Below are 27,652 nucleotides of genomic sequence, written 5' to 3'. Positions count from 1 at the left end.
GCTGCCTCTGTGTTTATATACATTCTTGCTTTCCAGCAAATATCAATCCACACACAAGTACAATCACTTTGTGGACACCAGCTCGTATAATCTTACTATTTCTAGGCTTATCCATCTCACTTATTGATACATATGAATAGCATTACTAGGAATGCTCATGTCCATGAGCAAATGAGTGAATGTCATAATGTGGACCAAACGAGCTAGCTCAATGGGCGGCAGCAAACCTTGCACCGCAGATGAACGCCTCAAGACGCGCGAAATGGCGCGCCCCAACCCCTAGTTGGCAAGCAAGAACCGGCCCGTGTGCACGGGCAACGCGAGGACACCAACGCCGCCTCCCCTACTGCGGCGTCGAGCTGTGGGGCAGCGCAGGGCGGCTCAGGTGTCTCGTCGCCACCGCCTCACTCTCCTCCGCCCGTTGATGAGCAGGCCGGGGGCGGAAGCCGCAAAGCTGGGAAATCGAGCTCCGTGGCGAGGGAGGGCGGCTCCGGAGTCTCCTCGCCATCACGCCCCCCTGCTCCGCCCGTCGATGGGCAGGCCGAGGGCCGAATCTTCGAAGCCGGAGGATCGAGTTCCGCTGCTGCGCACGCCAGGAGCAGGTGATGGAGCGTCTCTTGCGCTTGATATGTCGCGATCTGCTGTGTTTTCTTTGCAGATATCCGATCTCGACTTAGCGATTCTTGGTTTCTGTCGAATAGGCTGGATTGCCGAAGGCCAAGAAGACGTTCTTGAGCAAGATAATCAGCTTCAGCAAGAACAAGGTATAGCCTGAATCTCGTGTTTCTTGATTACACTGATTCTTTGCTCTTCTTTGTGCATTCTTGTGCCAATTTTTGTGTTCGGGATGTGGAATTTGTGACCTCAGAGTTCGTGTGGAATGTTGGTAAAAGGGATGAAACTTTTGGGCGAATGTTGGGGCCAATCTGGTTTTATTATACGCGCAGATTAGGCAAATCCTGATTATTACTACGTGCTCTTCTTGTCATCTTGGAATATGGAGGCAAGTGAACAACCTCTCTGTGATTAGTCAAAAACTCGAATATGTTTAAGATTTGGGTGCTGGTGCCTGTATCCATTCATTCTTATATCGTGTGGTAGCATATTCATCGCAGTGTACAGCGTTGGAAAACACTGGGAACATGTCTTTGTTTTAGGCATGCATATCTTGATCAGTGCTCCTGTGAAATTTTAGTTAGAAGTCCTAAAGCCAAAGGTAAGAGGTTTTAATGTAAATGGATGGTGTTATAGGCATAGTTAATTCATATGATTATTCAGGGTTGCTTACCTGGACATGATTCCCGTAGATCATTGGTCATTCACATGCAAAATCACTGACCACCGCCCACAAAATAAATAATTAAATTCACTGACCACTTACTCTGATTTTGGTCTAAAAGCTGTGATGTTTGGTTGGTTGGTACCTGAAACCGTCTTGGAAGCCTCACAACACGATTCTTGTAAACAGTTGCTAAAGTAAGATGTTTTGGATTTTGCAGCATCAGTTGTGTGATACTATTATTAGATTCTTCAAAAACTCCATCTCTCATTCCCCTATTTTGTATTCTTAAATCCTGGCTGTGATGTTTTAGTCTGTACAATTACTTATAAGTTTGGCAAGTTATATATGGATCTTAACCACAGGCGTGGAATATGATTTCGTGGAATATGCTTCTTACTTTCTTGTCTGAATGCTTAATAGTATGTTAACTTTGCAATGTGATGGAACAATAGACCTTATACCCTTGAGTGTATGAAACATTGCACATATTTCTCTATTTTTTTACTCAACAACAGCCAATCAATGTCAATGAAGGTTTCTTACATTTATTAGTAGTTCCAACCAATTCCGGAGAACGTGCAAACGAGAAAAGCAGAAGCAAAACAAAATCTGGATCACGTTTTAGATCTGTTGCTGCACAACAAAATTTCCATCAGGCTTTAGATCTGTTATTTCCTAGTTCTAATCAGCATAAACTGAATCCTCTTATCTGCCTGCGCAGTGCAGGCAATTTCTTTCGAGGGCTCCCTTGATTATTGTGCTGAACAGATTCGTGCAATTCATTTACATGAAAGAGTAGATCCTGTGAATGCGTTGGACTTTCGTGGTCTCTACTCAGACTTTAGGCCAGTGAAAATTGACGGGGAGTGTTTCTACAGGAGCTTCATAATTTCGTACCTTGAAATTGTCCTTCTCCCTATTCCTTAGTACACTATAGGATGCATGCTCCCTGATCTAACTATCTTTGTTTATGCCGATGTACGACAGGAGCAAGTTCTTGATAGGCAAGACACAAATGAGGAAGAATGCCTCCTTGCAGCTATTGAAGAGGTGGCTGACGAGGAACATGCACGTTTCTCTGAATTTTCTAGTAGCCACAAAGTAAGTTCCTGACTTTTTCCACAATTGTGTTTTTTCTTGGATAAACATATTCGTAAGGGACAATTCTCTTCAAGTTACTGTACATGTCAAAATGGATTCAGCTGTCTAACCATCATTGTTGTATCATTTGAAGGAGGTGCACAATTGCTTAGCAGTAGTGACATGGCATTGCAGTTTACGCCCTGTTGACGCAAACTCAAGTCTGAAGCTTATTATAATATTACAACCTGAAACCCAACTTAACAAAAATGCACCTTAAGTTTATTTGTAAGGGATACTAGTGTGACAATGTAAACCGCAAGAGTATAATTCTATGCTTCATTGAACACTGAAATGCTTCAGACCTGCCGCTTCTCATGATGTAGCCATCTTAACATTCTGTTACTAAGTATTCATACTCTTTAACTATTTTATAGTACTCCTAGATTGTTAATAACTGAAGTTTTTCAGGCGATTTGTTACCCTAGTTATGTTTGTCAATATCTTGTTATTTAGTATCAATAGTGTATGTAAGCACTTTTGTAACCGACGGTATCGCCTTACAGAGCTGTATGGAATGGTTACCAAATGCGATATTTTAACTCACGGATTGTTTCAGGCATTTAAGGAGTTGATAAAGAAAGTAAAGAGCTGCAAGAAAAAATGCAGATTGATCCCCGTATTAACTGAGAGGTTTTTGATATGTTTGGTTTTCTGCAATTCCGGCCAAGTATTGTGGCCGAATGCTTCCATCTCACTGACTTAATCTGCTTCTTTGTCAGATACCTTAAGCGGAAACTTCTCAAGTTCTTCAGCACTTACGATCGAACAGAAGACAGCGAGAAAACACTTCTCAACTTATCCTTCAAAGTCATCAACCTATCTTTCCTTCAGTTCATCCCAATTAATGTTTCTGACACATTTTTGGTGGTTAGTTCTTGTTTTCCTCAGGTTAGTAGCAGCTATCTGGTTATGCTCGCACATGGCGGACTATGAAGAGGTTATACCTGGACTTGGAGAAAATGACAGTGTGACAGATGTGAGTATCAGCATATCTTCCTTCACATCATGTCATCCTGAATTTCCGATCCATTAGTTTCAACGTGCTGATTCAGTAGTAGACTGGCTTCTTTCGACACTTTTCAAGAACATCAACATTTGTCATGAAAATTTGTGCCCTTTTGCTTACATCAGCACAGGCTCTAGTTTCTGCATGGCGCTACAAGTATTCGGAGAGCAAAAAAATGAAATCAAACAACAGTATTATCACTTTAGAAATTGTGGTGCCTTTCAGAGTTCTGAAGCACAGCATATCTTCTCTTCATCTCCTTGATTAGCAGATAGGCAAAGGCTCGCCGTTCCACTCCTTGAGGCATTCCAACAGCGCGTCGATGTGCTTACCCTGGTTCATGGCAATAAACACCTTGTCCACCTCCTCCCCAGGTGACCGCGTCTTCTCTCCGGTCAAGTACACCGTTCCCAGCTCCTCGCGCACGAACCGGTACAGTGGGTATGATCGGCAGTCAGTGATACGGTTCGGTTCTGCAGCAGTGCCATTCTCCACTGCACCTCTAGCAGCCTCAACCTCCTGAGGCAGTGTCGCGCAGAGCTCCTGCTCAAATTTGGCAACCTTGGCAAACACCGAGGTCTCCACATTGCGCTCAGCCTCACCGTTGGCCAGGGCGTGCTCCACCAGCACCGCGCGCATCTTCTTCATGAGAGGGTAGTTGGCGCTGCAAGGGTCGTCCGCGTATGCAAACACCGCCTCGCGGTCAATTGTTTGGAGCAGGTCCTTCTCACAAAAACGTGCGTTGTGGAGGCCACCCATGTCATTTGTGATCAGGGTCTTCCTGGCCACTCTTGTGACACAATTCTTGACGGCGTTCTTGACATTCTCCTCGAGGTGGCGCAGGTCGATGGCTTGGCACAGCGCAACCAAAAATGTAGAGGACATGAGCTTCAGAATGTCGATGGCCTCGGCAGTCTTCCGAGCCGAGATTAATCCGAGGGAGTTAACGTCTTGGTTGTGTTGCTCCGCACTCTGGACATGGTTGGTCACAGGGTTGCCCAAGAATTGGAGCTCCGAGCAGTATGAAGCCATGGCAATCTCGGCACCCTTGAAGCCATAGTCCAGGCTTGGGTTGCGGCCACCTGAGAGGTTGGAGGGCAAACCATTGTTGTAGAAGTCATTCACTAGCTCCGAGAACTGGGCAAACATGAGCTTGCCGATCGCAGCAACGGCAAGCCTCGTGTTGTCCATCGACACACCGATGGGTGTGCCTTGGAAGTTGCCACCGTGGATTGCCTTTCCACGAGATACGTCAATGAGTGGGTTGTCATTGACGGAGTTGATCTCGCGCTCGATCGACTTCGTCGCTGCACGGATGACCTCAATTTGTGGCCCAAGCCATTGCGGCGATGTGCGGAGAGCATATCTGTCTTGCTTTGGCTTCATCAATGGGTCGAGCTCACCAAGCTTCTTTGCGAGCATCATGTAGGAGCTGCCCTCCAGGATGTGCTCCATGATTGCCGCGGCCTCGATCTGTCCAGGGTGGTGCTTCAGCTTGTGTGTCAGATGGTCAGTGTACTCTGGCTTGCCGTTCATCACTTCGCAGAACACGGCTGACAAAACTTCAGCAAGCACACCAAGGACATTCGCTTCAAAGAGAACAATGGACGCGAGTCCAGAGCCCACCGCCGTGCCATTAACCATAGCAAGGCCTTCCTTGGGTTGCAGCTCAAAGAAGCCATGCTGGATGCCCGCAATCTTAAATGCTTCAGCGGCATTAACCTTGGTGCCATCGGGAGCCACAGCCACGGCATTTGGGCGGCCGGTGACAAGTCCCGCGATGTAGGAGAGCGGGACGAGATCGCCGGAAGCGGTGATGGTGCCCCGGAGAGGCAGGCACGGTGTAACGTTGGCGTTGAGCAGCGTGGCGATGGTCTCGAGAATCTCGAAGCGGATGCCGGAGTACCCTTGGAGCAGGGTGTTGACGCGGACAAGCATCGCCGCGCGCGTGGTGGCCGCTGGCAGCACGTGACCATCGCTGCCGGTGCCGAACGCCCCGGCGTTAAGGAACCGGATGAGCTCCCTCTGCAGAGCACCGCCCTCCTTGGTCCTCCGATGGGAGGTGGCGCCGAAGCCGGTGGTGACGCCATAGCTGTCGGTGCCGTTCGCCATGCTGGTCATGACCCAGTCGCTGCTCTCCTTGACGCGGCCGCGGGCGGACTCGTTGAGCTTCACCCTGGCACCGTCGGCCGCGGCCACCGCCGCGACCTGGGCGATGGTCAAGCTGGCGCCCTCCATAACCACCACCGGCCTGCGGTACTCCTCCACCATCCGCTTGACGGCGTCCAGATGGCTCCCCGACAGCTCCTCTGCCGCCTTCCCCCAGTTGAGCGGGTCAGCACTCCGCGGCTGGGCCACGCAAATACCATCGCTGCCGTTGGCGGCCATTGGTTTGATCAACACTGTATCTTGAAGTCTCGATGGAGCTGTTGCGAGAGAGAAGGGCTCGAGTACAGAGTACAGACCGGTGGTCTTTACTGTGTCAGCTGGACTTTTGATGTGGCGACTAACTGATGAAATTGTGGAGCAGCCGTGAGAGAGAAGAGCTCGTTGGAGTAGGAGGTCGGGATGCTCTTCTTGGATGGGAATGGAGGAGAGGGAAGGATTTAAATAGGCAGTGGACTGCACGCAGGGTGGGTGGGGAACTGGGGATTGGTGTGGACTGTGACCGGGATGGTTGTGTTGACCGCCGGACTGGACTTGGCACAAAGGTTGGGTTGGTGGCCTCGTGCGTGCGGACTTTGAACAAGGCCAAGAAAGGCAGCCGCTGCGACGATGGGATACCAGTATAATACTATCATGCAGTGCAAATGTGCTGCACGCGGTTGCTGCCTGATGGCGATGGTTTTCGTTTGCCATTTTCAGGTCGCTGATTAACCATTCGGCGGCCATTTTTTATCAAGTCTGGTACAGGGATGAGCTCCCATTATTGTTCCAGTCCGTTTTAGATTTATTTCAGTTATTAGGTACTTTCTCCATTCCAAATTACTTGTCGCAGAAATGGACGTATCTAGAACTAAAATACATCTAGATACATTCATACCTGCGACAAGTAATTTGGAACGGAGGGAGTACGTCCTATTCTTGTATGATTAGGTGAGACTGGTCCTTCGCAAATGCATGGTATGTACTGTAGCGGAGCTCTGACTTACAGCTTGGCTTTTTGACCATGACTTGAACACGACAAGTTCACACGGGATATTCGGACGAGTTTGCTTTTTCGATAAATATATAGAGGATGATTTTATTTACTCAAAATAAAACACCAAACGGGTTTTGCATAGCCAAAACAGAAAACACAAACAATACTCAGCTTTGCATAACCAAAACACAAATCACTAACAATCTCGTAAAAAAGAAAAAACAACATATGTGCAATTCGTAGATTATGTAGCTACTCATGTTGCGTAAAACCACTTTGAACAACTGTTGGTACTCTGTTCGACATAGTGTAGTCCACGTATGAAGACAGTGCATACCATAGAAAATAACATGCAAAGGAGAATATTTTTTGCCGTTAAAAAATCATTTGTATATAAACATAGTGACCATAATAAGGCAAACACCCCCACTTATTAGAGTACTGGACCTATTTGAAATTTCATCCAACCAGTGACCATAAATATTGGCAACACTTGCTTATACAAATTGAATGTTATCTAAATGACTGACCACGTAGAGCATGCAGGCGTACCCCTTCGCGTAGCCACCCCTTGGGTGACGCCAGCCCCTCCCCCCCCCCCCCCCCCCCCCCGAAATCCTAGCCGTCAACCCACCTTCAAGACCTCCCCTACCGTCGTTGCCACCGGCAAGGGCCGCGGTGGCGGCGGGCCCAGCACCAAAGGCTCTTGGGCAAGTGGTCGTCGCGGGATCTCCCGTGAAGCGGAGGGGCGCTTCATGTGGGGATGACAAAGGCAGCAGTTAGGGCGGCACCCCTATGTGTAGCGACGATCGAGGCTTCATTGCTGGCGGGATGGTCGACCTGGAGATGGATGGTGGTGATGGCGGCACTCCGTTCACCGAGGCGGGCTGCTACGTGTGCAAACTGGCAGCAACGGTGGCTGTGGATCTGGTGCAGACCCCGCCCAGATCCATCTCGGTGTGGCCTTGGTCGGCCGGCGGCGCGAGGAGGGATTGGTGAGGGGGCGGTTGGAGTCTCCCTGCTGGCGTGCCGACGACGGCTTTCGTCTTCACGACGAGGTTCCGTACGGTGCCAGTCAACGACGAGATCGGGAGAACGCGACTTCCGGTGAAAGTCGTGCCGACTAGGGTCATGGCGGACGATGGCGGCGTCTGTGACGTCGTTCCCTTCTCGGGACGCTCCGAGGGAAACCCTAGATCTGGGTATTCCCGGATTGGACGACGATGACATCTTCGATGCCACTCTCCCTCTTGTGAGCATCATTTTTGTTGGGGAACGTAGCATGCAATTTTAAAAAAATTCCTACGATGATGCAAGATCTATCTAGGAGATGCATAGCAATGAGAGAGGGAGAGTGTGTCCACGTACCCTCGTAGACCGAAAGCGAAAGCGTTAGGTTAACGCGGTTGATGTAGTCGAACGTCTTCACGATCCAATCGATCCAAGTACCGAACGTACGGTACCTCCGTGTTCAGCACACGTTCAGCTCGATGACGTCCCTCGAGCTCTTGATCCAGTAGAGGGGCGGGGGAGAGTTCCGACAGCACGATGGCGTGGTGACGATGATGGTGATGTGATCCACGCAGGGCTTCGCCTAAACACTACGACGTTATAACCGGAGGAGTAAATTATGGAGGGAGCACCACACACGGCTAAGAGATTTCTTGGTGTTCCTTTGGGGTGCCCCCCGCCCCCGTAAATAAAGGAGGGGAGGAGGACGCGGCCGGCCTAGAGGGGGCGCGCCAAGGAGGGAGTCCTACTAGGAGGTGGAAAGGGGGGAGGAGAGGGAGTAGGAGAAGGAAAGGGGAGTGGCGCCCCCTTCCCCAAACCAATTCAGCCTCCTCCCTTGTGGGGGGGCGCACCAGCCCCTTGTGGGCTGGTTAGCCTCCCTCCTATGGCCTACATGGCCCATATCTCCCCCCCGGGGGGGGGGGGGGGTTCCGGTAACCCCTCCGGTACTCCGGTATGTACCCGATACACCTCGGAACCCTTCCGGTGTCCGAATACTACATTTCAATATATCAATCTTTACCTCTTGACCATTTCGAGACTCCTCGTCATGTTTGTGATCTCATCCAGGGCTCCGAACAAACTTCGATCACCGAAACACATAACTCATAAATACAAATCGTCCTCGAACGTTAAGCGTGCGGACCCTATGGGTTCGAAAACTATGTAGACATGACCGAGACACCTCTCCGGTCAATAACCAATAGCGGAACCTGGATGCTCATATTGGTTCCCACATATTCTACGAAGATCTTTATCGGTCAAACCGCATAACAACATACGTCATTCCCTTTGTCATTGGTATGTTACTTGCCCGAGATTCGATCATCGGTATCATTATACCTAGTTCAATCTCGTTATCGGCAAGTCTCTTTACTCATTCCGTAATACATCATCCCGCAACTAACTCATTAGTCACATTGCTTGCAAGGCTTATAGTGATGTGCATTACCGAGAGGGCCCAGAGACACCTCTCCGATACTCGGAGTGACAAATCCTAATATTGATCTATGCCAACCCAACAAACACCTTCGGAGACACCTGTAGAGCATCTTTATAATCACCCAGTTACGTTGTGATGTTTGATAGCACAGAAGGTGTTCCTCCAGTATTCGGTAGTTGCATAATCTCATAGTCAAAGGAATATGCATAAGTCATGAAGAAAGCAATAGCAATAAAACTTAATGATCATTATGCTAAGCTAATGGATGGGTCTTGTCCATCACATCATTCTCTAATGATGTGATCCCGTTCATCAAATGACAACACATGCCTACGGTCAGGAAACTTAACCATCTTTGATTAATGAGCTAGTCAAGTAGAGGCATACTAGGGACACTTTGTTTTGTCTATGTATTCACACATGTACTAAGTTTCCGGATAATACAATTCTAGCATGAATAATAAATATTTATCATGATATAAGGAAATATAAATAACAAGTTTATTATTGCCTCTATGGTATATTTCCTTCAGTCTCCCACTTGCACTAGAGTCAATAATCTAGTTCACATCGCCATGTGATTAACACCAATAGTTCACATCTTTATGTGATTAACACCCATAGTTCACATCGCCATGTGATCAACACCTAAAGGGTTTACTAGAGTCAATAATCTAGTTCACATCGCTATGTGATTAACACCCAAAGAGTACTAAGGTGTGATCATGTTTTTCTTGTGAGAGAAGTTTAGTCAATGGGTCTGTCACATTCAGAGCCGTATGTATTTTGCAAATTTTCTATGTCTACAATGCTCTGCATGGATGCCGGAGTACCCTTGGAGCAGGGTGTTGACGCGGACAAGCATCGCCGCGCGCGTGGTGGCCGCTGGCAGCACGTGACCATCGCTGCCGATGCCGAACGCCCCAGCGTTAAGGAACCGGATGAGCTCCCTCTGCAGAGCACCGCCCTCCTTGGTCCTCCGATGGGAGGTGGCGCCGAAGCCGGTGGTGACGCCATAGCTGTCGGTGCCGTTCGCCATGCTGGTCATGACCCAGTCGCTGTTCTCCTTGACGCGGCCGCGGGCGGACTCGTTGAGCTTCACCCTGGCACCGTCGGCCGCGGCCACCGCCGCGACCTGGGCAATGGTCAAGCTGGCGCCCTCCATAACCACCACCGGCCTGCGGTACTCCTCTACCATCCGCTTGACGGCGTCCAGATGGCTCCCCGACAGCTCCTCTGCCGCCTTCCCCCAGTTGAGCGGGTCAGCACTCCGCGGCTGGGCCACGCAAATACCATCGCTGCCGTTGGCGGCCATTGGTTTGATCAACACTGTATCTTGAAGTCTCGATGGAGCTGTTGCGAGAGAGAAGGGCTCGAGTACAGAGTACAGACCGGTGGTCTTTACTGTGTCAGCTGGACTTTTGATGTGGCGACTGACTGATGAAATTGTGGAGCAGCCGTGAGAGAGAAGAGCTCGTTGGAGTAGGAGGTCGGGATGCTCTTCTTGGATGGGAATGGAGGAGAGGGAAGGATTTAAATAGGCAGTGGACTGCACGCAGGGTGGGTGGGGAACTGGGGATTGGTGTGGACTGTGACCGGGATGGTTGTGTTGACCGCCGGACTGGACTTGGCACAAAGGTTGGATTGGTGGCCTCGTGCGTGCGGACTTTGAACAAGGCCAAGAAAGGCAGCCGCTGCGATGGATACCAGTATAATATGCGGTGCAAATGTGCTGCACGCGGTTGCTGCGTGATGGTGATGGTTTTCGTTTGCCATTCTCAGGCCAACTCCACCGCAAGACCCCATTTTGTCCGGCTCTGTCCGTTTGGGGTAAAATGGACAAACCACATGACCCAGCGCGCAATGAACTAGACCCATCTTGTCCGTTTTATGTCTGTCTGACCCTATTTCCAGAACAAACTTGGGCTGGATTTGGGGCCAAAGCGGACAGAACCGGACGCGTTCTGCACCCTCTCCGTCCGCGCCCGTCCGGGGTGACCCCACTTGTCACCCACCCACCCCCACCACTCTCTCTCTTCCTTTTTCTCTCTCTCCGACGTACCCACGCACATCTGCATGCGACGGCGAGCATGTGAGGTCGGAGCGGAGCGCGTCGGCCCGAGTGGGGAGCGGCGTAGGCGAGGCGGGGCGGAGCGTGCGCTGCTGCCGACCGGCGCGGCGTGCGCGCCAGCGGCCGGCGCGGCGTGCCCGAGCGCGCGGGCGGGGCGGAGCTGCTGCGGCTGCGTGGCCGGCGCGGCGTGCGGCTACGGCGCGAGCGCGCGGGCGGGGCGGAGCGTAGCGCAAGCGCGCGGGGCGGAGGGCGCGAGCACGGCGTGCGCGCGAGGGGCGGGCGGCTGGAGTGGGCATGCCGGCGAGCGGGGTTGTTGCCAGGGCGCGCGCGGGCGTGTGGCGGGCGCGGGGCGCGGAGGCGCGGGCCGGCGCTGCGGCGCGCACGGCCACGGCGGGCGGCCAGGGCGCGCGCGCAGGCCGGCGCTTGCTATGGGCGCGACGGTGGGAGGCGACGCGGGATGCGAGCTCGGCCACGGCGGGGCTGCCAGGGCGCGGGCGCGGCGCTGCGGGACGACCACGGCGGGGCGCGGCTCGTCACAGCCTCGTCCATTGCACCGGCGTGGCGAGAGCACGAGCTCGCGGGCGGGAAGGCGCATGCGTGGGCTGCTGTGTTTCGTAGTAATTTCAAAAAAATTCCTACGCACACGCAAGATCATGGTGATGCATAGCAACGAGAGGGGAGAGTGTGATCTACGTACCCTTGTAGATCGACAACGGAAGCGTTTGGTTGATGTAGTCGTACGTCTCCACGGTCCGACCGATCAAGCACCGAAACTACGGCACCTCCGAGTTCTAGCACACGTTCAGCTCGATGACGATCCCCGGACTCCGATCCAGCAAAGTGTCGGGGAAGAGTTCCTTCAGCACGACGGCGTGGTGACGATCTTGATGCACTACCGTCGCAGGGCTTCGCCTAAGCACCGCTACAATATTATCGAGGACTATGGTGGAAGGGGGCACCGCACACGGCTAAGAATATGATCACGTGGATCAACTTGTGTGTCTAGGGGTGCCCCCTGCCCCGTATATAAAGGAGCAAGGGGAGGAGGCCGGCCGGCCCTATAGGCGCGCCAAGGAGGAGTCCTCCTCCTAGTAGGAGTAGGACTCCTACTAGGAGGGGGAAAGAAGTGGGGAGGGAGAGGGAAAGGGGGGCGCCGCCCCCCCTCTCCTAGTCCAATTTGGACCAGGGGGGAGGAGGCGCGCGGCCCACCTATGGCTGCCCCTCTCTCTTTCCACTAAGGCCCATATGGCCCATTACTTCTCCCGGGGGGTTCCAGTAACCCTCTGGCTCTCCGGTTTTCTCCGAAATCACCCGGAACACTTCCGGTGTCCGAATATAGCCGTCCAATATATCAATCTTTATGTCTCGACCATTTCGAGACTCCTCGTCATGTTCGTGATCACATCCGGGACTCTGAAGTAACTTCGGTACATCAAAACTCATAAACTCATAATATAACTGTCATCGAAACCTTAAGCGTGCGGACCCTACAGGTTCGAGAACAATGTAGACATGACCGGGACACGTCTCCGGTCAATAACCAATAGCGGAACCTGGATGCTCATATTGGCTCCTACATATTCTACGAAGATCTTTATCGGTCAGACCGCATAACAACATACGTTGTTCCCTTTGTCATCAGTATGTTACTTGCCCGAGATTCGATCGTCGGTATCTCAATACCTAGTTCAATCTCGTTACCGGCAAGTCTCTTTACTCGTTTCGTAATACATCATCTCGCAATTAATTCATTAGTTGCAATGCTTGCAAGGCTTATGTGATGTGCATTACCGAGAGGGCCCAGAGATACCTCTCCGACAATCGGAGCGACAAATCCTAATCTCGAAATACGCCAACCCAACATGTACTTTTGGAGACACCTGTAGAGCACCTTTATAATCATCCATTTACGTTGTGACGTTTGGTAGCACACAAAGTGTTCCTCCGGCAAACGAGAGTTGCATAATCTCATAGTCATAGGAACATGTATAAGTCATGAAGAAAGCAATAGCAACATACTAAATGATCGGGTGCTAAGCTAATGGAATGGGTCATGTCAATCAGATCATTCACCTAATGATGTGATCCCGTTAATCAAATAACAACTCTTTGTTCATGGTTAGGAAAAATAACCATCTTTGATTAACGAGCTAGTCAAGTAGAGGCATACTAGTGACACTCTGTTTGTCTATGTATTCACACATGTATTATGTTTCCGGTTAATAAATTCTAGCATGAATAATAAACATTTATCATGATATAAGGAAATAAATAATAACTTTATTATTGCCTCTAGGGCATATTTCCTTCAGTCTCCCACTTGCACTAGAGTCAATAATCTAGATTACACAGTAATGATTCTAACACCCATGGAGCCTTGGTGCTAATCATGTTTTGCTCGTGGAAGAGGCTTAGTCAACGGGTCTGCAACATTCAGATCCGTATGTATCTTGCAAATCTCTATGTCTCCCACCTGGACTAGATCCCGGATGGAATTGAAGCGTCTCTTGATGTGCTTGGTTCTCTTGTGAAATCTGGATTCCTTTGCCAAGGCAATTGCACCAGTATTGTCACAAAAGATTTTCATTGGACCCGATGCACTAGGTATGACACCTAGATCGGATATGACCTCCTTCATCCAGACTCCTTCATTTGCTGCTTCCGAAGCAGCTATGTACTCCGCTTCACATGTAGATCCCGCTACAAAGCTTTGTTTAGAACTGCACCAACTGACAGCTCCACCGTTTAATGTAAACACGTATCCGGTTTGTGATTTAGAATCGTCCGGATCAGTGTCAAAGCTTGCATCAACGTAACCTTTTACGATGAGCTCTTTGTCACCTCCATATATGAGAAACATATCCTTAGTCCTTTTCAGGTATTTCAGGATGTTCCTGACCGCTGTCCAGTGATCCACTCCTGGATCACTTTGGTACCTCCCTGCTAGACTTATAGCAAGGCACACATCAGGTCTGGTACACAGCATTGCATACATGATAGAGCCTATGGCTGAAGCATAGGGAACATCTTTCATTTTCTCTCTATCTTCTGCAGTGGTCGGGCATTGAGTCTTACTCAACTTCACACCTTGTAACACAGGCAAGAACCCTTTCTTTGCTTGATCCATTTTGAACTTCTTCAAAACTTTGTCAAGGTATGTGCTTTGTGAAAGTCCAATTAAGCGTCTTGATCTATCTCTATAGATCTTAATGCCTAATATGTAAGCAGCTTCACCGAGGTCTTTCATTGAAAAACTCTTATTCAAGTATCCCTTTATGCTATCCAGAAATTCTATATCATTTCCAATTAGTAATATGTCATCCACATATAATATCAGAAATGCTACAGAGCTCCCACTCACTTTCTTGTAAATACAGACTTCTCCAAAAGTCTGTATAAAACCAAATGCTTTGATCACACTATCAAAGCGTTTATTTCAACTCCGAGAGGCTTGCACCAGTCCATAAATGGATCGCTGGAGCTTGCACACTTTGTTAGCTCCCTTTTGGATCGACAAAACCTTCTGGTTGCATCATATACAACTCTTCTTCCAGAAATCCATTCAGGAATGCAGTTTTGACATCCATCTGCCAAATTTCATAATCATAAAATGCGGCAATTGCTAACATGATTCGGACAGACTTAAGCATCGCTACGAGTGAGAAGGTCTCATCATAGTCAATCCCTTGAACTTGCCGAAAACCTTTTGCGACAAGTCGAGCTTTGTAGACAGTAATATTACCGTCAGCGTCAGTCTTCTTCTTGAAGATCCATTTATTCTCAATTGCTTGCCGATCATCGGGCAAGTCAACCAAAGTCCATACTTTGTTCTCATACATGGATCCCATCTCAGATTTCATGGCTTCAAGCCATTTTGCGGAATCTGGGCTCACCATCGCTTCTTCATAGTTCGTAGGTTCATCATGATCTAGTAGCATGACTTCCAGAACAGGATTACCGTACCACTCTGGCGCGGATCTCACTCTGGTTGATCTACGAGGTTCAGTAGTATCTTGTTCTGAAATTTCATGATCATCATCATTAGCTTCCTCACTAACTGGTGTAGGTGTCACTGAAACAGTTTTCTGTGATGCACTACTTTCCAATAAGGGAGCAGGTACAGTTACCTCGTCAAGTTCTACTTTCCTCCCACTCACTTCTTTCGAGAGAAACTCCTTCTCCAGAAAGTTTCCGAATTTAGCAACAAAAGTCTTGCCCTCGGATCTGTGATAGAAGGTGTATCCAATAGTTTCCTTTGGATATCCTATGAAGACACATTTCTCCGATTTGGGTTCGAGCTTATCAGGTTGAAACTTTTTCACATAAGCATCGCAGCCTCAAACTTTCAGAAACGACAACTTTGGTTTCTTGCCAAACCACAGTTCATAAGGCGTCGTCTCAATGGATTTTGATGATGCCCTATTTAACGTGAATGCGGCCGTCTCTAGAGCGTATCCCCAAAACGATAGCGGTAAATCAGTAAGAGACATCATAGATCGCACCATATCTAGTAAAGTACGATTACGACGTTCGGACACACCATTATGCTGTGGTGTTCCGGGTGGCGTGAGTTGCGAAACTATTCCACAATTTTTCAAATGTACACCAAACTCGTAACTCAAATATTCTCCTCCACGATCAGATCATAGAAACTTTATTTTCTTGTTACGATGATTTTCAACTTCACTCTGAAATTCTTTGAACTTTTCAAACGTTCAGACTTATGTTTCATTAAGTAGATATACCCATATCTGCTTAAGTCATCTGTGAAGGTGAGAAAATAACGATATCCGCCACGAGCCTCAATATTCATCGGACCACATACATCTGTATGTATGATTTCCAACAAATCTGTTGCTCTCTCCATAGTACCGGAGAACGGTGTTTTAGTCATCTTGCCCATGAGGCACGGTTCGCAAGTACCAAGTGATTCATAATCAAGTGGTTCCAAAAGTCCATCGGTATGGAGTTTCTTCATGCGCTTTATACCGATATGACCTAAACGGCAGTGCCACAAATAAGTTGCACTATCATTATCAACTCTGCATCTTTTGGTTTCAACACTATGAATATGTGTGTCACTACTATCGAGATTCAACAAAAATAGACCACTCTTTAAGGGTGCATGACCATAAAAGATATTACTCATATAAATAGAACAACCATTATTCTCAGATTTAAATGAATAACCGTCTCGCATCAAACAAGATCCAGATATAATGTTCATGCTTAACGTTGGCACCAAATAACAATTATTTAGGTCTAATATTAATCCCGAAGATAGATGTAGAGGTAGCGTGCCGACTGCGATCACATCGACTTTGGAACCGTTTCCCACGCGCATCGTCACCTCGTCCTTAGCCAATCTTCGCTTAATCCATAGTCCCTGTTTTGATTTGCAAATATTAGCAACAGAACCAGTATCAAATACCCAGGTGCTACTGCGAGCATTAGTAAGGTACACATCAATAACATGTATATCACATATACCTTTGTTCACCTTGCCATCCTTCTTATCCGCCAAATACTTGGGGCAGTTCCGCTTCCAGTGACCAGTCTGCTTGCAGTAGAAGCACTCAGTTTCAGGCTTAGGTCCAGGTTTGGGTTTCTTCTCTTGAGTAGCAACTTGCTTGCTGTTCTTTTTGAAGTTCCCCTTCTTCTTCCCTTTGCCCTTTTTCTTGAAACTAGTGGTCTTGTTGACCATCAACACTTGATGCTCCTTCTTGATTTCTACCTCCGCAGCTTTCAGCATTGCGAAGAGCTCGGGAATAGTCTTATTCATCCCTTGCATATTATAGTTCATCACGAAGTTCTTGTAGCTTGGTGGCAGTGATTGGAGAATTCTGTCAATGACGCAATCATCTGGAAGATTAACTCCCAATTGAATCAAGTGATTATTATACCCAGACATTTTGAGTATATGCTCACTGACAGAACTGTTCTCCTTCATCTTGCAGCTATAGAACTTATTGGAGACTTCATATCTCTCAATCCGGGCATTTGCTTGAAATATTAACTTCAACTCCTGGAACATCTCATATGCTCCATGACGTTCAAAACGTCGTTGAAGTCCCGATTCTAAGCCGTAAAGCATGGCACACTGAACTATCGAGTAGTCATCAGCTTTGCTTTGCCAGACGTTCATAACATCTGGTGTTGCTCCAGCAGCAGGCCTGGCACCCAGCGGTGCTTCCAGGACGTAATTCTTCTGTGCAGCAATGAGGATAATCCTCAAGTTACGGACCCACTCCGTGTAATTGCTACCATCATCTTTCAACTTTGCTTTCTCAAGGAACGCATTAAAATTCAATGGAACAACAGCACGAGCCATCTATCTACAATCAAGCATAAACAAGCAAGATACTATCAGATACTAAGTTTCATGATAAATTTAGGTTCAATTAATTTACTTAAAGAACTCCCACTTAGATAGACATCCCTCTAATCCTCTAAGTGATTACGTGATCCAAATCAACTAAACCATGTCCGATCATCACGTGAGATGGAGTAGTTTCATTGGTGAACATCACTATGTTGATCATATCTACTATATGATTCACGCTCGACCTTTCGGTCTCCGTGTTCCGAGGCCATATCTGTATATGCTTGGCTCGTCAAGTATAACCTGAGTATTCCGCGTGTGCAACTGTTTTGCACCCGTTGTATTTGAATGTAGAGCTTATCACACCCGATCATCACGTGGTGTCTCAGCATGAAGAACTTTCGCAACGGTGCATACTCAGGGAGAACACTTCTTGATAATTAGTGAGAGATCATCTTATAATGCTACCGTCAATCAAAGCAAGATAAGATGCATAAAAGATAAACATCACATGCAATCAATATAAGTGATATGATATGGCCATCATCATCTTGTGCTTGTGATCTCCATCTTCGAAGCACCGTCGTGATCACCATCGTCACCGGCGCGACACCTTGATCTCCATCGTAGCATCGTTGTCGTCTCGCCAATCTTATGCTTCCACGACTATCGCTACCGCTTAGTGATAAAGTAAAGCATTACAGCGCGATTGCATTGCATACAATAAAGCGACAACCATATGGCTCCTGCCAGTTGCCGATAACTCGGTTATAAAACATGATCATCTCATACAATAAAATTTAGCATCATGTCTTGACCATATCACATCACAACATGCCCTGCAAAAACAAGTTAGACGTCCTCTACTTTGTTGTTGCAAGTTTTACGTGGCTGCTACGGGCTTAAGCAAGAACCAATCTTACCTACGCATCAAAACCACAACGATAGTTTGTCAAGTTGGTGCTGTTTTAACCTTCGCAAGGACCGGGCGTAGCCACACTCGGTTCAACTAAAGTTGGAGAAACTGTCACCCGCAAGCCACCTATGTGCAAAGCACGTCGGGAGAACCGGTCTCGCGTAAGCGTACGCGTAATATCGGTCCGGGCCGCTTCGTCCAACAATACCGCCGAACCAAAGTATGACATGCTGGTAAGCAGTATGACTTATATCACCCACAACTCACTTGTGTTCTACTCGTGCAAATAACATCAACAAATAAAACCTAGGCTCGGATGCCACTGTTGGGTTTCGTAGTAATTTCAAAAAAATTCCTACGCACACGCAAGATCATGGTGATGCATAGCAACGAGAGGGGAGAGTGTGATCTACGTACCCTTGTAGATCGACAACGGAAGCGTTTGGTTGATGTAGTCGTACGTCTCCACGGTCCGACCGATCAAGCACCGAAACTACGGCACCTCCGAGTTCTAGCACACGTTCAGCTCGATGACGATCCCCGGACCCCGATCCAGCAAAGTGTCAAGGAAGAGTTCCGTCAGCACGACGGCGTGGTGACGATCTTGATGCACTACCGTCGCAGGGCTTCGCCTAAGCACCGCTACAATATTATCGAGGACTATGGTGGAAGGGGGCACCGCACACGGCTAAGAATATGATCACGTGGATCAACTTGTGTGTCTAGGGGTGCCCCCTGCCCCCGTATATAAAGGAGCAAGGGGAGGAGGCCGGCCGGCCCTATAGGCGCGCCAAGGAGGAGTCCTCCTCCTAGTAGGAGTAGGACTCCTACTAGGAGGGGGAAAGAAGTGGGGAGGGAGAGGGAAAGGGGGGCGCCGCCCCCCCCTCTCCTAGTCCAATTCGGACCAGGGGGGAGGAGGCGCGCGGCCCACCTATGGCTGCCCCTCTCTCTTTCCACTAAGGCCCATATGGCCCATTACTTCTCCCGGGGGGGTTCCGGTAACCCTCCGGCTCTCCGATTTTCTCCGAAATCACCCGGAACACTTCCGGTGTCCGAATATAGCCGTCCAATATATCAATCTTTATGTCTCGACCATTTCGAGACTCCTCGTCATGTCCGTGATCACATCCGGGACTCCGAACTAACTTCGGTACATCAAAACTCATAAACTCATAATATAATTGTCATCGAAACTTTAAGCGGGCGGACCCTACGGGTTCGAGAACAATGTAGACATGACCGAGACACGTCTCCGGTCAATAACCAATAGCGGAACCTGGATGCTCATATTGGCTCCTACATATTCTACGAAGATCTTTATCGGTCAGACCGCATAACAACATACGTTGTTCCCTTTGTCATCGGTATGTTACTTGCCCGAGATTCAATCGTCAGTATCTCAATACCTAGTTCAATCTCGTTACCGGCAAGTCTCTTTACTCGTTTCGTAATACATCATCTCGCAACTAACTCATTAGTTGCAATGCTTGCAAGGCTTATGTGATGTGCATTACCGAGAGGGCCCAGAGATACCTCTCCGACAATCGGAGCGACAAATCCTAATCTTGAAATAAGCCAACCCAACATGTACCTTTGGAGACACCTGTAGAGCACCTTTATAATCACCCATTTACGTTGTGACGTTTGGTAGCACACAAAGTGTTCCTCCGACAAACGGGAGTTGCATAATCTCATAGTCATAGGAACATGTATAAGTCATGAAGAAAGCAATAGCAACATACTAAACGATCCGGTGCTAAGCTAATGGAATGGGTCATGTCAATCAGATCATTCACCTAATGATGTGATCCTGTTAATCAAATAACAACTCTTTGTTCATGGTTAGGAAACATAACCATCTTTGATTAACGAGCTAGTCAAGTAGAGGCATACTAGTGACACTCTGTTTGTCTATGTATTCACACATGTATTATGTTTCCGGTTAATACAATTCTAGCATGAATAATAAACATTTATCATGATATAAGGAAATAAATAATAACTTTATTATTGCCTCTAGGGCATATTTCCTTCATGGGCGTGTGGTCGAGGCGGACGCGAGGCAGACAGTTTGGGGTTAGCAGCCGCGTTGGGCGCCTCGAGCAAGAGCCGGACATGTGTGTCCATTTTAGTCCCCATTGCCACCTCAAAGGGACAAAAAACGGTTGAAGCGGACGTCCGTTTGGGGTCTTGCGGTGGAGTTGGCCTCAGGTCGCTGATTAACCATTCGGCGGCCATCTTTTGATCAAGTCTGGTTTGGAGATGAGCTCACATTATTGTTCCAGGCCGTTTTACAGTTATTAGGGGGCTGTTCGGCAGTCCACCAGCTCCCTGGATTTTAGGAATCTGGGGAGTGCCGATTCACTCACTCCGCAGTTTTGAACTAAAGCCCCGTTAGCTCCGGGAGCGGCTGAGGGACTCCAAACAGTCCCTAGGTATGTCCTAGTCTGATTCTTGTATGATTAGGTGAGACTGGTTCTTTGCAAATGCATGGTATGTACTGTAGCGGAGCTCTGATGTACGACATGGCTTTTGACCATGGCTTGAAGATATACCTGCAAAAAAAGACTCGAAGACGGCAAGTTCACACAGAAGACCTCTTATAGGTGTACGTATATTGTCAAAAAGAGCCTCCCCCCTTCCTCGTGCCGCCGCGCCTGTGAAGGCCGCGGCAAGGCCTTTCTCTCGACGCGATAGCCTCCTCTCGCCGACCAGGCCTCCCACGTGATTCGGCCACCGCCGGCGGCTGCTGCTCACGCCGGCGCGGATCCAGTTGTCCCGCCCTTCCCCTCCTCACCTCCCTTCCCTTCGGTTAGCCGGCTGCTGCCCGTCCCGCCCCTCCCCTCCTCAACTCACCTTCTGTAGACTATCCTACCCCCCTCCCCAACCCTATGTAAATATCTAATGTAACTCTTCTAGACTACTATTTTGTGTCTGTGACTTTCTCTTATTAATTAAAGGTCAATGGGGGCTTCCCCTACTGTCCAGAGGTTTAAGAAAAATGTCAATTTGACTTTGGAACAAGACTTTCAAAGTCAATTTCGAATACTACTCCACTCCTATTTTTCCGGTGCATCTCGGGAAGGATCTCATGAAGGATCAATACTGTGGCGCTTGGATAATTAAGCTACAGTAACCCTCGACTAATGTTGCCACCTCACCACGATTACTGTTGATAATCTCGCGTTGATTCAAAACTCGTTCAAATTCAAATTTAAATAAAGTCAAACTAGAAGTTTTCAAACATTTAAAACTAAAATGTTCTAAACAAGTCAACTAAATCACAAGTAATTATGGTGGAGAATTCACATCTTTATAATATAATTAAAGGCTATATAATAAATAAAACAGTAGTTAAAACCACCAAATAAGGGCCTTTCAATTTTTATAAAATATTAAATTTTTTATTTTGGGATAAGAATTATTGTGGCAGTAGTATATTATAAACACTAATTTAGGTATTGTTTGTGTATTTTATAAAACAAAATTAAATAGAGAATAAAATAGAAAACTACTAATAGAAAAATAAGTAAAACAAAAAGTAAAACAAAATAGTAAAAAGGAAACACCCGGCCAACTGGGCCAACTTGGCCCAGCCGAACTGGCCCAACCACCCCCACCTACAAAGCCCCCCCATTCTCCTGTAACCCTATCCCCACCTCCACTTTTCCCACTCCCCGTGATCCCCTCGCTCCCTCTCCACTCCCCCCCTATCCAGATCGGGGCAGCGGACACCGGCGACCGCGCCGCCTCGCGCCCCGCCGCTGGCGCCCAACCCCAGCATCTCCCCGCCACCTCGTCGCCGTCCTCCTCACGGCCCCGTGACCTCTCCCTCGTGGCCCGACGCCTGCTCGACGCCGTCAACGTCGCTGCCACCTCGCGCCGTCGTCGGACTCAGCCGGAACACCTCCTCGACCCCGCACCTCCTCCTCGCCTCTCGTTGCCTAGTCCCTACACTGCTGGTGAGGCCACGGCCTCCCTCTCCTCTTCTCCCCCTCCCTGTTGCATGCCGCCTTGCCGCGCCCGAGCTCGCGCGCGCTCACCGCGGCCTCGCCCCGCCCGGCGTGCCGTTGCGAATGCCCGCTGCCGTGCCAAGCCGCATGCCACCGCCCCGCAGTCGCCGCCGGCGCGCCGCGCTCGCAGCCGCCCGCTGCCGCGCCCTCAACCGCCCGCACCTCCTCCGGCCTTCTCTCTAGTCGCCCGTACCTGCCGCCGCCGCCAACTGCGGCCCCGCGCCGACGCAGCCCCGCAACCTGTCGCGCGCCCTGGCCCCTGCCCGCGCTGCCGTCCGCCCCCACAGCGCCTGCCGCCGCACTGCTGCGGCCTGACCGCGGCCTCCGCTCGCTGGCCCTGCCGCCCACCGCTGCCGGCGCCGCCCTGTCCTCTCGCCCCGCCGCGCTTGCTCCGGCCAGCCGTGGCCGCCGGCCGCGCACCCCCCGCGGCCATCTCCTGCGACCGGCACTGGCGCCCTGGCGCGCCCCTTCGCTCGTGACCGTTCGGGCGGGTTCGCCCGCCCGTTACCCGCGCCCAAACCCGCTAGGCCTCCCCTGGGGCCAATGACAGGAGGGGCACGCCTCCAGAACGCTTTTTTTAAATAATAATAGTTAATTAAATAATTAATTTTGATAATTAAACTAAACAATTTATTAAACTAATTAATCATAATTAGATTAATCTAATAACTAATTAAACTAACTACTGTTAGTTAATTAATCAACCAATGACAGTGGGGCCCACCCCTAATTAATCCCGATTAGGTTAATTATAAATGGTTAATCAAAATATGTCACTGACCAGTGGGACCCACTGGTCAGGTTGACCAGTCAACCCTGTTGACTGCTGATGTCATGCTGACGTCAGCAAGCTCTGTTTTGGATAATGTTGAATTAAAATAATTAAATAAATCTTAAAAATGATTTAAATCTTTTAAAATTAATATAAAATAAACCGTAGCTTGGATGGAAAAACTTTGTACATGAAAGTTGCTCAGAACGACGAGACGAACCCGGATACGCAGCTCGTTCGTTCGCCACGCATCCCTAGCATAGCTAACACGCAACTTTTTCCCTCCAATTCATCTGTCCGAAAACGCGAAACACCGGGGATACTTTCTTGGATGTTTCCCCCCTTCACCGGTATCACCTCATACCGCGTTAGGGCACCCCTAGCATCTCTACTTGTCATGTCATGCATCGCTATGCATCTGTTTGCATTGTATTCATTGTTTCTTCCCCCTCTTCTCTCCGGTAGACTACGAGGTTGAAGCTGCTGCTGGTGCCCCGATCGACTACGCTGTTGACGACCCCTCTTTCTTGCCAGAGCAACTAGGCAAGCCCCCCTGATCACCAGATATCGCCTACTCTTCTCTCTATTGCTTGCATTAGAGTAGTGTAGCATTTACTGCTTTCCGTTAATCATATTCTGATGCATAGCCAGTCATTGTTGTTACAACTGTTGATACCTTACTTGCAATCCTAAATGCTTAGTATAGGATGCTAGTTTATCATCAGTGGCCCTGCTTTCTTGTCCGTCTGCCATGCTATACTATCGGGCCGTGATCACTCGGGAGGTGATCACGGGTGTATACTTATATACGTATTATATGATACCTATGGTGACTAAAGTCGGGTTGGCTCGTAGAGTACCCGCGAGTGATTCACGGATTGGGTCCGAAAGGACGTTTGTCCGGACGGCCCTCTGAGTGAACCTTTGTGGCGGAGCGACATGAGGCAGGGTGAGACCACCTAGGAGAGAGGTGGGCCTGGCCCTGGTCGGCGTCCGCGGTTATTTCAAAATAACACGCTTAACGAGATCGGGGTATTTGATCTGAGTCTGGCTACTGGCCTATACGCACTAACCAACTACGCGGGAACAGTTATGGGCACTCGACATTGTGGTATCAGCCGAAGCCTTCGTGACGTCAGCGACTGAGCGGCGCGTGCCGAGTTGGACTGGAATGCCTGCTCTTGTATAAGGGAGGCTAGGTCTGCTCACCGATCGCGTACGCAACATGCAGGTGTGCAATGGGCCCAGACCCCTACGCCATAGGATTTAGACCGGCGTGTTGACCTCTCTGTTGTGCCTAGGTAGGGCTGCGACGTGTTGATCTTCCGAGGCCGGGCATGACCCAGGAAAGTGTGTCCGGACAAAGGGCATCGAGCGTGTTGGAAAATGTGGTGCACCCCTGCAGGGAAGTTAATCTATTCGAATAGGCGTGATCTTCGGTAACAGGACGACTTGGAGTTGTACCTTGACCTTATGACAACTAGAACCGGATACTTAATAAAACACACCCTTCCAAGTGCCAGATACAACCGGTGATCGCTCTCTCACAGGGCGACGAGGAGAGGATCATCGGGTAGGATTATGCTATGCGATGCTACTTGGTGAACTTACCATCTATTCTCTTCTTCTGCTGCAAGATGGAGGTTACCAGAAGCGCAGTCTTCGATAGGACTAGCTATCCCCTTCTTATTTCGGCATTCTGCAGTTCAGTCCACATATGCTACCCCTTTTTCATTTGATACCAATGCATGCATATGTAGTGTAGCTCCTTGCTTGCGAGTACTTTAGATGAGTACTCACGGTTGCTTTGCTCTCCATTTTCCCCCTTTCTATACCCGATTGCTGCGACCAGACGATGGAGTCCAGGAGCTAGACGCCACTGTCGATGACGAGTGCTACTACTCAGGAGGTGCCTACTACTATGTGTAGGCCGCTGACGGCGACCAAGAGTAGTTTAGGAGGATCCCAGGCAGGAGGCATGCGCCTCTTTCGATTTGTATCCCAGTTTGTGCTAGCCTTCTTAAGGAAAACTTGTTTAACTTATGTCTGTACTCAGATATTGTTGCTTCCGCTGACTCGTCCATGATCGAGCTCATGTATTCGAGCCCTCGAGGCCCCTGACTTTTAATATGATACTTGTATGACTTATTTTATTTATAGAGTTGTGTTATGATATCTTCCCGTGAGTCCCTGATCTTGATCGTACACGTTTGCATGTATGATTAGTGTATGGTTGAATCGGGGGCGTCACAAGTTGGTATCAGAGTCGACTGCCTGTAGGAATCCCCTTCCACACTCCTTGGCCGAAGTTGAGTGTAGTCATTGAAAAACTTTTACTAACATGGCTGTGTGGCTTATGGACCCACGTCACCACTGGGTGGTATTAGGATCTTTTATTTCTCGTCTATACTCTGGGACACTGATCACTCTTCTATTCGGGTTAAATGATTTTACTAAATCTGACTCTAGGTTCTCGTAACTACTTCTCCCGGAGAGCCCCTTACCACAGATGATCGCCTACTTCACCAGAAGATTTTGAAGATACTCTTCGATCATTCCCGAGACCCTTGTGCCCTCTGTGTCGGAGTAATGGGTCACGGGTAGGCTAACCCGAGGCCCAGAACCTTTCAAGACATCGGGGTTGGCTGCGCCCCTCAAGGCAGCAAGATGAAATGCCGCCTTCTGGTGGTCGGCTGAAGGAATAGTCGGCTGCCCGTAGACGGCCGAGTTCCAAAGGCCGACTTCAAGACCAGCCGACTCCTAGTTGGCGGCTTCTAGAGAAGCCGGCCCCTAGCAGTCGGCCCATGGCACCAACAAAGCCCGCGCCCTCATCAAGAAAGACAAGACAGGGAGTGACTACAGTATAGACCATCCCCCTCCCCCCGATCCAGGGACGGGCGTGGCCACAGTGCACCGTACCGACGGAGATCTCCGCCCAGCGTGGCACTGTTGCCACGCCACTCCTGACATCACCACAAGCAGGCGGGGTCCTGCTCCCACGATGGCCTGTCGGTACGACCCAAGGACGACGGGCCCCATCAATCAGCGAGAGCCCGGAAGACGGCTAGAGCCCCACCAGTCGGACCCGAGGGAGGTCGGCCCCCAGCAGTCGGCCCGTAGCAGTCGGCCCGCCCCTTCCTCGGGTCCCACGCGCCATTAACCAGACGAGACACAGAGTGGCTACAGTAATCGTCCGCCAGGCGGCGAAGCTGTAGCCATGATCCCCTGACCAAGCCTGCGTCATTAGTGTCATGGCTACAGTGATCAGCAGCCGACAAGACCCAAGAGCGGCGGAGGCGGCCTATCGGCCCCGTACTTGACCAGTCGGCGGGGCCCCCCAGACGGCGGGCCCCAGCAGCCGGCGGAGAAGCCGGCGGACAAAGTGACTGACAGTCGGGCCCTAGGCTCAGCTGGATTACCATTGTACCCCTGGGGGTAGGTCTATATAAACCCCCCAGGGCACCCATGCAAAGGGTTCCCAACCTGTTAGAACTAGACCAGCCCATAGAGGAAGGAGAGAGCTAGCCTTGCCTTCTCCTACCTCTAGCATATAGCTCAAGGAGCACCATTGTACTCACTTGCGCCTTAGTGATCATGCGGAGACCCCGCAGAGCAGGACTAGGGGTGTTATCTCCTAGGAGAGCCCCGAACCTGGGTAAAGTACGCCGGTGTTCGTGTCTACGCCTCATCCCGCTTCCCGGCACCGACGACGTTCTACTCGCTCCCACCATGATAAGCCATCCATTGGCATATGTCTCACCCAACCCCCGACATTTGGCGCCCACTATGGGGCGAGGTGCACCGTCTCCCGGAGACCTGTTTTGGACGGGAACCCTGTTCCTTCCTGGCGAGCGCAGCCAGCCCGGCATGCCAGACGGCGTCTGCGCCGAGGCGCTACACAGTGCGGAGATCGCCTACGCAGCGAGCTGCCTCGCCGATCTTGCTGGCAAGATTAGCCTGTCCGACGAGCCCGCGTCCAACGCAGGTACCGATGGCCCCGAAGGCTGCCTCGTGGGCCTCCTCGATCAACTCCATGTCGCCAGCGAGCCTGCTGCTGACTTGGAGTCGGTTGGCTCGACCGACCCGATGTTGGTCGACTCCGACACAGCTTCGCTTGACACGTTCCCCTCTCATGTGGTGGTCTACGACGAGCCGCTTCCTCGCGCAAAGAGCGGCGAAAGCGCTGTCACGGAGGTGCTAGTCATCGGCCACAGCGAGCACTCCGGCGGGGGTGCTCACGACCCGCTCGATGCGTCATTCCAAGACCTGACGGCGCCCATCCCATAAGACGCCAACGCCGAGATGCTGGAAGCACGCCGCATCTAGCTCATCGAGGGCGCTAGGAAGCTGGCCAGCATGAGACGCCTATCGGAGGCCTACCAGCGCGAGATGGACCGCGCTGTGGGCGGAACGCTGGCTCCCCTCGAGTCACCATGTACAATGAAGAGGAGGCAGAAGAAGCACGACAAGACGGCATCGACCTGCTGGAAGAGGGTCGGCTGCTGGCACTCAGCCGGTCCAGCATCTACCAGC

At 49.9% G+C, this 27,652-nt stretch overlaps 1 protein-coding gene, 1 long non-coding RNA gene and 1 pseudogene across 4 annotated transcripts; 1 reads left to right on the top strand and 2 right to left on the bottom strand.

The window, feature by feature from the left end:
- Positions 1-32: 32 nt before the first annotated feature.
- On the top strand, positions 33-25,247 carry LOC125536723 (uncharacterized). 3 transcript variants are annotated; one of them, XR_007295206.2, is made up of 6 exons: positions 33-602; positions 702-764; positions 2,270-2,383; positions 2,982-3,055; positions 3,145-3,401; positions 20,355-21,232. It is a non-coding gene; the product is annotated as an uncharacterized LOC125536723 (long non-coding RNA). The 3 variants fall into 3 exon arrangements; XR_015616098.1 differs by lacking the exon at positions 20,355-21,232 and adding an exon at positions 23,585-23,892 and having other exon boundaries at positions 34-602; XR_015616097.1 differs by lacking the exon at positions 20,355-21,232 and adding an exon at positions 24,972-25,247 and having other exon boundaries at positions 35-602.
- Positions 3,470-6,027, bottom strand: LOC125536720 (phenylalanine ammonia-lyase). Its single transcript, XM_048699960.2, has one exon. It carries the CDS (start codon positions 5,817-5,819, stop codon positions 3,696-3,698), a length of 2,124 nt encoding a protein of 707 aa, XP_048555917.2. The 5' UTR covers positions 5,820-6,027; the 3' UTR covers positions 3,470-3,695.
- Positions 8,342-10,591, bottom strand: LOC147984544 (phenylalanine ammonia-lyase pseudogene; annotated as a pseudogene).
- Positions 25,248-27,652: the final 2,405 nt, after the last annotated feature.

Source organism: Triticum urartu, chromosome 2A (assembly GCF_056163025.1).
Source record: "Triticum urartu cultivar PI428250 chromosome 2A, HENAU_Tu73, whole genome shotgun sequence".
Taxonomy (NCBI): Eukaryota; Viridiplantae; Streptophyta; class Magnoliopsida; order Poales; family Poaceae; genus Triticum; species Triticum urartu.
Note: the sequence above shows the minus strand (reverse complement) of the source record. Positions and strands in the feature narration are given on the sequence as shown.